The 10,969-nt window shown below is 40.5% G+C and overlaps 1 protein-coding gene across 1 annotated transcript; it reads right to left on the bottom strand.

Annotated features, from left to right (window-relative positions):
- Positions 1-320: 320 nt before the first annotated feature.
- Positions 321-3,606, bottom strand: LOC147829782 (histone-lysine N-methyltransferase SMYD1-like). The gene is made up of 2 exons (XM_087204262.1): positions 3,197-3,606; positions 321-1,197 (listed from the first exon to the last, which is right to left on the bottom strand). The coding sequence occupies exons 1-2, from the start codon at positions 3,413-3,415 to the stop codon at positions 1,039-1,041; spliced, it is 378 nt and encodes a 125-aa protein (XP_087060388.1). The 5' UTR covers positions 3,416-3,606; the 3' UTR covers positions 321-1,038.
- Positions 3,607-10,969: the final 7,363 nt, after the last annotated feature.

Genomic DNA, 10,969 nt, shown 5'->3' with positions numbered 1-10,969 from the left:
GAGCTCCTAACCCAGGTAGGAAGAGTGCTCCTTCTGGTGCAAAGAGCAGAACCCCCAGGTAATGAGCAGAAAAGGAAATTAGGCAGGGTAAGCCAAAGCCAAATCTGCTGGGCCATGATCATCATGCATGTGTGCTTCACCCTGTGTCACCCTGAAAACATTCACCCCAGGATGATTTTTTTAATTCTCCTATGCCACTGGCCAGAAAAGTCTTAGACATTGTATTAAGTAGGCCCCACATCAAAACAGCCTTAAGCCTTGGCGATGAGGGAAAGGAAGGGAGATACTCACTTTCTTGTGTGTTCTAGAATTATTTCTAAAATTATACTTGAAATTCAGACTAAATTGAGACCTTGGGGTGATTAGGAAGATTGCTACCTCTTTCTGGATTGCACCATTCTGAAGGGTTTTCAGCTCACTGAGTAGATCCTAAATGGCCAAGCATAGCCCTTCCTCAGAACTCCACATCAGCCTGAGGAAACTGGGCATCATCAACACTAGTATTCTAAATACTAAAGTTCTAGACAATGGTAGAGACCAACAGCCCCAGAAACACCTGCTCAGACAAGTGAGAACCCAGTAGGACACCAGGGTCTTAGAAGCACCCTCAGCTTGGATGTCATCCTCTCCATGACCACCCCACAGCACACATAACACATGCACCAGACATATGCGAGACACACACCTCCCTCTGCACTACCCCTCTCTCCATACAGTTCACCAATGCATTTGGAATCACATTGTGCTTTCATTGTCTGTTTACATTTTGCCTCCAGTTATATTTGTGTTCCTTTATTGAGTGCTAGGATGTAGCACGCCTATAAACTATTTATAGGAGGAGTTCTGCAAGGATGAGATAGAGTTAAATTGGGTTGAAATATGTCGAATTGAACCCAAATGACACTGGGGATCAAGGGCAGTACCTTTCCTTGGACACAAGGTGGCGAATTACCCTGATTTCCTCTTCAAGGGTCTCTGGAGAGACCCATCCCATCCAGAAACTCTCCCCAGTGCCATGTTGCTCCCCATCCCAGGTCCTCACTGCTTCTTATGGAACAGAGCTGGGGCTGGCTCATTGCTCGGCTCTGCCATGACCTGCATGGGCTGATTGTTGAGGGCGGCCTCGCGCATCTTGTGGTACATGAATTCATTCTGGCGGAACATGCGCAGCTCCATCTCTGTCTGTACCCGCATGGCCTGAGGGACACAGATGCACCATAAACAGTGAGGAGAAGCCTCAGGACATGTTGGTTCCTGACTGATGTAGGAGCAAATTACTCTCAGTCACTGATATTCAACTTGTTTCTCAGAACACACACACACACACACACACACACACACTCTCCCCACAGTCATCCACTGCGGGCTTGTGTCTTGGCAGTGAGTCCAGTTTGTTAGGAAGAGAAAGTCAGGCCCTGAGAGAGTAGCTGGAGCAATGGTTCTCAACACAGGAAATTTTTTCTCAGAAATTTTCAAGTGGGAGCCCAGATTTGAACACTGGCTCCTGAACTTACTGGTTGTGAGACCTCAGGCAAGTGATATAGGCCCTCAGTCTCCTCACTTATGAAGTGGATGAGAGTCCTTTGTGCTTTCCAGTGTGCTGGGAAGATTGTACTGTGTGACACAGAAAAGCTCTTGTTCTCCCAAATGTCCATTCAAGGAATATTTGTCAAGCCCCAGATGTTGTTTGGGATTGAGACTATGATAGTGAATAAGACTGGTGACTACACAGCCTTCGACAGCTCCTCTGCTAGAGGTAAAGTTAGTTTCTTCCATCTTTCTGCCCCATTTGGTCCTCAAGTCAATTTTGAAAGTCTAGTATATTGCTTGAATATATTTTATAGATGAGGAACCTGGGGACCTAGGAAGGAAAAGAACATCCATACCTAAGAACACATTGGTCTTTAATGTAATCATTTCAATACGTGTTATAACACCAATATCTGTCCCTGGGTTACACCACATGAGGACAGACCTGTCATTCCAAACCAGCCCTTCAAAGCACAAGGGAGACCAGCAGCTATAAAGATCATACAACTTCCCAGCCACTATTCTAAGAACTTTTTGCACATTAGTGTACCAGACCTTGCCACAGCCTTCTGCCTCCTATTACCAATGCAGAGACTGAGACCTATCCATTCAACAATTGCAAAATCACAAGGCTAGAAATCTTCACAAGTGAAAATTGAATACTAATGATCTGATTCCAGAGCCTTTGTTCCCAAACTCTCGTCTATGTAGAATACTTGCTATTAAGACAGTGCTGTATCATACCTCTGTGAATGTAAAATATCTTGCACCTGCTTTATGATATGTAGTAGTAACCATGCTTTATGAGAGCTGTTTTTAATGATGTTACTCTAGAATGTTTTCTTTCCAGATGATGATTAAGAAGCCAGTTTAAAAAATGGTGGCAGGTACCTCAACAGTAACAGAGCTTTGGTATTTTCTGGATATTTTTCTTTTCTTTCTTTTTTTTCTTAATGGAGTATGCTAGATGTCTCTATAATTTTGTTCAGATGACTGCAGAAGCTGGAAAAACTGTTGCTGTTATTGATGCACAACATATAGCTATTATTGGCCCATATATATATATATATATAATTTGAATTTTTGGAAACTTTAACTGTGCTGTCAACTTTGGAAAATGTTATCTTAGTTTACCATGTTGAGTTGGCATTGTACAGAAATTAATAGTCATATCACTCTAGAAATGTTAAACTTAATTTTTCCCATTTGTACAGAGGTAATGCACTGTATTAAATATGTAATGTCTTATCTATGTGGGTTTGATTATTATTACAGTAACTAATAAAGTATTCTCTAAAAAATGAAAAAGTTTACTTGATATTAGTAAGGACTATACACACAGACACACACTCACATAAACACACATGCACACTGCTGTTCAGGTTTTCTCAGGGCAGGTTCTGGGTGTCTGATACAATAGACTCAGAATTTGAGTCTCTGCTTTGCCTTTAACTCACTAAATTACTATGGACAGATTATTCCCCTTGCTTGAACTTCAGTTTCCTCACATGAAAACCAGAAGGGATGGGCTAAGACATGTCTAAGTTCCCTCCTGATCTAGCTGGCTCTCTATGGACTTCGCTAAAGCAAAGCACAGCTGAACCAGGACTCATCCTCAGAGAACTCAGAGTAGGCAGGGAGTGCACAGCCCCATGATGCTACTTGCCTCTAAGTCCTTGGTGATGGGGTGGGAGGGTCTGTGTGTCGCCAGGAGAATGGCATAGGCTTTGCAGATCATCCCATGCCCCACCTCAATGTTACCAGTGTGCCAGTTGGTCAGCCCTGCCCGCATCACAGCCATGTCCAGCTGGGCATTGTTGGGGTGATAGAGCTTCCTGTAGGGGCACAGTGGGTCATTAGGACCGTCCTTATTTCTGCACATCATTTAACTACTTCTAAAGTGCCCTCACTGATTAAGTCCCTCTGCTCTTCCTCCGGTCTGTGAAGCATCTGCCTGCTGGAGAAAGGGGAGCCTGAGGCACAGAGAGTTGGCAAACATCCCCCACAGGGAGGCTGTGAGAGTTGGGACTCTGACCTGGGTCACCGAGCCACATCCTCATAGGGAAAGGTGCCAGGATTGTACTTTGAGCTTTATCACTGGAAGCTGGCATCTCTGAGGAGCACCATGGCCTTTTCCCAGGAAAGTGATAGAAAGTTCAAGGGCAAAAACTAGCTTGACATTCCTTCTCTGAAGAGCACTGTATTTTCACTTCTGTTGTCAGGATTCTTTTTTAGATGCTGTACTGTAGCAGACATCCCCACCAAGTACTAGCGAGCTATGAGTGGCATGTGCTTCTTGCCTTCCCTAATTCGGCTATACTGTTTTATATCAGGAGTCAGACTGAAGCCCTGCATGACTCAAATGGGCATGTCAGCTAGCAGAGTTGGGCTAGTATTGCTTCTTTGCTAATGGCTGTCACCAAGGCCTAAGTCCTGGTCAGTGAAGTGGCTGAATTACGAGCAGTTGAGGTCAGCATGACCCCAGTTAAAATCCTTTCCCCTGAACTATCACTTCTCACTGATGTGTGTTGCTTATTGATTGTGCCTGGTCCCAGTACTGGTTTCTTCTATCCTAGCAAGATAAGCAGTGACAACTCCCTAACAGCCTTGCCTGGTGCCATCATGCCAAGTTCTTGGCAATAATTCACTAGATGACTTCAAAGCATACCCTGCTCCAAATTTCTTCCCATAATTGTATTCAATAAATACTGGATGTGCTTGGGGGCTTTTGTCTTTGCTGTCATCAGCAGCACTGACCAGGACCTAAGACTCAGCTTCTTCACTATAAGTCTTATTCCATCTATTCTTTAAACTTTACCTGGTGCTATGGTGGCTCACAAGAGTCTGGGACTTACTGCAGGGGTCTCCAGTAACGTCCACTCCCCCTGACCCTTACACTCTACAGTTTATCTGGATTTTAAAATATACAAACACCATCCTTTCAAAGATATGTAAATTCTTGTGTCAATATACTCATTAGCCAGAAATACAAATTCACGTGCCCATGTGAATACATTGAAGGAACAAGAGAGGATATTGGGAGAAGGAGAGCAAGGAAATTACATTTATAATTTATAAACAAGGATTACTGATCTCTCTCTTCTCTCCTCTCCCAATTATCAAACAAAGGAAAGAAAGCCATCAGACAATTGTTCAGTCATTACTGATCACAGCAGCCTGATAAAAACGATCTGTTGTAAAAAGAGTTACATCCAACTACTAATCTGTGCTGTTGGAGCAGGAGGCAGGGTAGCAACATATGTTTACCATCCTTGGAACAGACATGCATCCAGGAAATGGTCAAGTGCTGTGATCAGCACCTACATGTAGCCATCTCCCATCCTCCTGGCATAGTGGGCAGCTTCCTCAAAGGCCTGGAGGTAGGAGATGACTTTGGATGCTAAGCATCTGCAGTGTTTATAGGTTGGTGCTGGCAAACATCTGCTCCAGCTTCTCCAGGCACTCCCAGTACTGCTTTATGACCTAGAAAGAGACACAGACTCTGCCTTTCACCATTCCACCTGAGCACAGCATCATTCACAATGGGAGCATCATGATGGCACTGAGCACTTACTCTTTTAGGGTTTGGGCAGGTGCTGACAGAGTCAGGAAAGAAATGTTTGTAATCTGAATAGCAAAATAATCCTATCTGGCTAAGATATAGGAATGGAAAAGGTAATGATGAAACATTTGGATGATCCAGCAAAGTGAGAAGTTTTCAAAGTCAGTAATTAGCAGGGAGGTATGAAAGCTATATATGAATCTATGTATGCATGTGTGTATATGTATATCCAAATATACATGCAAATTTATACATATCCAAATATGTAAATAAATGTTCATTCAATCTTTGTGTTTTTATCTCAATTTCATTGATTTCTGCTCTGATCTTTATAATTTCTTTTCTTATACTAGTACTGGGTTTGGTTTATTCTTGTTTTTCGAGGACTTTGAGATATGTTGCTAGGTTATTTTTGTGGAGTCACTCTGTTTTTGTAATGTGGTCATTCATAGTTATGAGCTTTCCTCTTAGGTTTGCTTTCATTGTGTTCCATAAGTTCTGTATTGCAGTTCATTATCAGGTCCCTGGCTTTGAGCCTCAATCTCCTGCAAGGCAATACGATGCAAGGCAAAAGAAAAAAAGATGCAGAAACAAGTCTTAAACAGATAGCAGGGCTGTGGGATGGGCCACGCTAAACATGTGGTGATGAAGATGAGCATGTGGCGAGGACCACAAACAACCAGGTCCATTGGTATTGATTTTATAAGAGTGAGTAAGAATAGGGTAGAGGGACTCATGTGGTATCCAGTGATATCACCTGACACAGGCTTGTGGAAAGGAGGAGTAGGCATACTTAACTAGTAAGTTACTGAAAACAGTTAAGGGATGGGGAGCTCTGGGGAAGGAATGTGGATTGGAGCTATTTGGTTCTTAGCTGCAGTTTTATCTTACTAGGAGCCCTACAGGTTCACAGATCAAGAGTTAAATCTCCATGGCAGTCATTGGCAGGGAAGCTATTCTAGCCTGTGGCACCATCTGACATGCTCCTGTGAGTCAGGTAGGCTTCGGTCCATCTCCAAGTACATTATAGCCAATTATGAGGGGAAAATGCCTGCTCCATATTACAGCCTGCTCTGACTTTGGTCATGGTGGTCTGTCACAGTTCGTAACTGTGGCACAGTGCAAAGGATGAAAGATTACTCAGAGTCAATGTCCAAGTCAAAATCCAAGAAGGCCAAGAGGGGCTGGCCTTAACCGAGACCCCTCAGTGTGAGAGAATCTCATAAAGACAGTCCCAAATGAAGCTTCTGTGGCTTTTTGTTGATAGAACCAGGAAGTGAGGATAAAAGACAAAGGAAGGATGTCGGTGCTGGAATTCCTGTAGGGGAAAAGGGAAGGACAGGAGGACAGGGCAAGGTCAGGGTGGCCTGTTACATGACTGACCTTAAGACCAATTTAAGTAATAAATTGGAGTATGGGAAGGACAGGGACAGAGCATTCATTAAGCATACATTAAGGCAATGTATTTTGATCCCACTTGGACTTGTGTCCCTGTAGGCTATCTTTTAATCTCTAACCATGCGTTCTGGGAGGTCATGGGCATGTGGCTCCAAATATCCCTTCCCTCTTCATATCTATTTCATACATACCTCTGGCCAATTCTCCCATAATTCTGATATGTTGTATGGGCATTATTGTTTAGTTCTAGCAACTGTCTTATTATTTCCTTGATTTCTTCTGTAACTTACTGATTATTCATGAGTATATTGTTTGATTTCTATGCATTTGATTAATTTCTGTGTTTTCTTTTCCTATTGATTTCTAGTTCCATTGTGTTATGGTCTGAAAATGTGCATGGTGTAATTTCAATTCTTTTACATTTATGTAAGCATTCCTTATTGACTAGTATGTGGTTGATTTTGGAGAAAATTCCATGTGTTGTTGAGAAGAATATATATTCTGTTGTTGAGTGGAGCACTCTGCAGATATCTATTAAGTCCATTTGTTTAAGGGGTTTTTCAACTCTGATACTTATCTGTTGATTTTTTGTCTAGTTGATTCGTCTATTTATGATTGTAGGGTATTGAGTTCCCCCACCATAATTGTGTTTATATTTATCTGATCCTTTATGTCCAATAGTGTTTGGTTTATGAAGCTGGGCACTCTGGTGTTTGGTGCAGATATGTTTATAATTGTCTCTTTCTGTTGAATTGTTCCCTTAACCAATATGTAGTGACTTTCTTTGCCCTTCCAATCAATTTTGGCTTGAGTCCACTTTGTCTGAATATAGGATAGTGGCATCTGCTTTATTTTCATCTTCCCATTGTATGGAACATTGTTTTCCATCTTTCAATTTTTAGTTTATGAATTTCTTTTTGGGTTAAATATGTTTCTTGCATACAGAATGTCTTTGGATTTTGTTTCTTGATCCATTCTACCATCTGGGTTTTCTAACTGCAGAATTGAGACCATTCACATTGAGAATTATTACTGATAACTACTGACATATTTCTGTTATCATACTGTTTTCCAGTTGCTGATTTTCTTTCTTTCTCTTCTACTGAATTTATCCTACCTTGTGTATTTGTTCTATTAGACATTTTGTCATGTCAGCTTTCTTGTCTCCTTTTAGGACATCCTTGAGAAATTTTAAGAGTGCTGATTTGGTGGTCATGAATTAATTTAGGTGCACTTTATCATGGAAATATCTTATTTCTCCATCAACTTTGAAAGATAGTTGTGCAATATCTATTAACCTGGTTTGGAAATTGTTTTCCTTTAAGATTTAAAACACTTCAAGCTCTCCTGGTCTTTAAGTTTTGTGTTGAGAAGTTGGCTGTAATTCTGTTTATCTTTATAAGTGATTAATTGCTTTTCTCTAACAGCTTTTAAGATTCTGTTCTTGTGTTGGACTTTCAGGATTTTTACTATCAAGTGTCCAAGAGGTTCTTTTCTGATTGTGGCTATATTGGTTTCTATATGCCTCATGTATCTATAAGTTATATTCTTTTCCCTTATGAAAGTTTGCTATCATTTCAGTTTAAATATTTTTATGATATTTGTGCTATCTTCTGCATTTTTAACTAATTTCAATTAATCTTAATCTTCTTTGCATCATCTAGCAGTTGTTGGACCTATTTTTTATGTCCTCTTGTTTTTAATGTTTCTCTCATTAATTGATCACCTACTATAGCCCTGACTTTTAGTTCTATCACTCTGTCCTCATCTCACATTAATCACTTCTTCTGTCAATATCATCAATAAAATTTTAATCTTCTGAATTCAGTAAATGCCTTTTGTTATGGTTTGTGTCTAGATGTCCCCCCAAAACCTCATGTGGTCATAGGTGGTGCTTTATCAGAAGTGGCTGGATCTAGAGTGTGTGACACTGGAGTTGATTTATGGTGAAATGGTAGGATCAAGGGCACTAGGATTAATGGTGTGAGTGCTATCTGCCCTAAGTATCCTGGATAAGATATAAGGGATAGAAAGAACTGTGGTTGTTCCTTGCTGCTTTACTACCTTCTGCCCACCATGAACTGTTTCTCCACTGTGATGTCTGTCTGTTATGCACCCTGCCTTGGAGCCAGCCGATTATGTACTAAAACCTCTATAAACTGTGAGCTAAATAAACTTTTCCTCCTTTAACTTTGGATGTCAGGCATTTTGTCTCAGCAATTAGAAAAGTAACTAAGATACCTTTCGTAGACTCTAATTTTTTCTATGCTGGACATTCGTGGTTTGCATTGCTTTGTTTAGCTCATATAGCTTTATATTAGTGTCTTATGTAGACTCATCTTTTTATTAAGAACAATATCTGAGTAGCTATATTTTCTTTGAAATTTCCAAGGTCCTTGTTGATCTGTTTTTTTAAAAAATCTATTTGCTCTGCTATCCTTTCAAATAATTTGGCTGTATGAATTTTGATTTCCTCCTCTTCCTCAAAGTTCCCCGGATTGGCTCTGGGGGAGTTGAGAGTTTTGTTGCCTCTGGGGGAGTTCGAAATTTTGTTGCCTTGTCTGTTCATGTTTCTATTTCTTTCTTTGTTTTTTTGTGCTGAGACTTGTTGGCTGATTATAGTAGAAGACATTGTTTCTAGTATGGAGACCTCTTTAGTTAGTGTTTGCTTTTCAGTGATGCACTCTAAATGTGGCTAACATTAGGCCTTTGTCTCTGTCTCCAAATTCCCCTACCTTCTTTCACTTAGAAGGGGAGGCGGCTGTGGATTTGGCTCCTTACTCAATTATCTGGGAATGGGCCACAGTACTGTTAATGATGCCAAGGTGATCCAGTTATAGACATATAGAGAAACAAATTGATAGCAATAACTATGTTACCTTGGCTATGGCAATAAAATCAGCATCTGTAATAGTGTCAAGACAAAGTGGATATTGACATAACCTAGGATCAATAATGTACCACCATTAACTATGGAAGAGAGATCTACAATTATAGCATAAACACTAAGACCAACCAAATATTGGCTGACAGTAAACATCTACTAAATGGAACAACTTTACCCCAATTAACAATAGAAACATATTTGACAGTAATTACATACAGTTAGCTAATTATCTAATAGTGTAGTTTTAAAGAGCACTGAGGAAAACTTTTAAGTTTGCCTTTATCCTAATATTAGCTCCTAATGTTAGCTGTGTGACTTTGGATTCATTATTTCACTCATGTATTTGTCAGCTTTCTGTCACTGGAATAAAACACCTAACAGAAATTAATTTAAAGTAAGAAACATTATTTTGGCTCATGGTTTGAGATATTTCAGTCCATACTTGGCTGGCTCCAAGGAAGAAATAGCATTCAGGAAGGGCATGGAAGAGGAAAGCTGCTTAACTCATGGTGTTCAGGAAACAGAGAGCAGGGGAAGACCCAGAGAAGAAGGGGCTGGAGACCAAGTATATCCTTCAAAGGAATGTGCACACTGACCTACTTCCCTCAGTTGAACCCCACCAACTCTTACCCCATTAAGCTATGAATTCACAGTGGACAAATGCATTAATTAGGTCAGTACCTTCATGATGCAATTCCCTCTCTAGAGCCTGTGAACATTGTTGCATTGGTGATCAAGCCCCAGATACATGATTCTTTTTGAGACACTTCCTATTTAAACCATTACAACACATTCCTCAGTTTCATTTCTCTTTCTGCATAGAGTTGTTGTGAGTTCTAAGTTTCTTAAATGAGAACAGAGCTTGTCCTGTCCTAACTGCTCAGTTGAATAGAATCTGTTATTACACCCATCCAACCATATTCTGCTGGAGTGTCCCTTCTCCCACTTAGAAAGTGAAGGTGAGAGGTAGATGCAAACAAGTGTGTGCTGAAGTTAGCTATGAGAGCTGACTGTACACCTCTTTTCAACTCTGCATTCCTCACACTCATATCTTGAACTTGGCCTTGGTGGAAATATTTACACATGATATCTGGCTTCATTTTCAAGTCCATAAATTTGTAGTGTTTATCAATTTATAAAAATGTTGTAGCTGCATGAGAGCAACAGAATGGATAGTTAGAAAGATTACCGAATGAATCTTTACTTAAACTAGGGTGAAGTGTGCATTGTGAAACTTGTATACCTCAGGGCCACACAAAACATGTGTAAGACTTCTCTTACCACGTTTCAGCCTAATGCACACCATCAATGTATCCACAAATACATTTGTTAAAGGTCAGATACAGCTGTTACTTGGGCAAACCTCTCAGGGTTTACTTTTCTTTAGAAGATACAATGGAACAAGTGAAGTTGGGAACTTCTCTGTGGCCAGAGTGATTATTTTTATAGTGCATTTTGCATCATGTTACTCTTAATGCTAAAAACCCCTCCATGATTTCCCACTCTCTCCCAGATCAAGTCCATAGTCATCATCAGAGGAAAAGGAAATTCACAATGGAAACTCAGTCCCTTCTCTCCCTCCTCTTTCCAAG

This window comes from Heterocephalus glaber, unplaced genomic scaffold (assembly GCF_053883595.1).
Source record: "Heterocephalus glaber isolate CG9 unplaced genomic scaffold, H.glaber_assembly_v1.0 deba00000470, whole genome shotgun sequence".
Classification (NCBI taxonomy): Eukaryota; Metazoa; Chordata; class Mammalia; order Rodentia; family Bathyergidae; genus Heterocephalus; species Heterocephalus glaber.
Note: the sequence above shows the minus strand (reverse complement) of the source record. Positions and strands in the feature narration are given on the sequence as shown.

Excerpts from the sequence above, each read along its gene's own strand:
- LOC147829782 (XM_087204262.1), bottom strand. The coding sequence starts at position 3,415 with ATGATGTGCAGAAATAAGGACGGTCCTAATGACCCACTGTGCCCCTAC. Across the intron at positions 1,198-3,196 it reads CCATCACCAAGGACTTAGAG|GCCATGCGGGTACAGACAGA; the intron begins GCAAGTAGCATC and ends TGTGTCCCTCAG.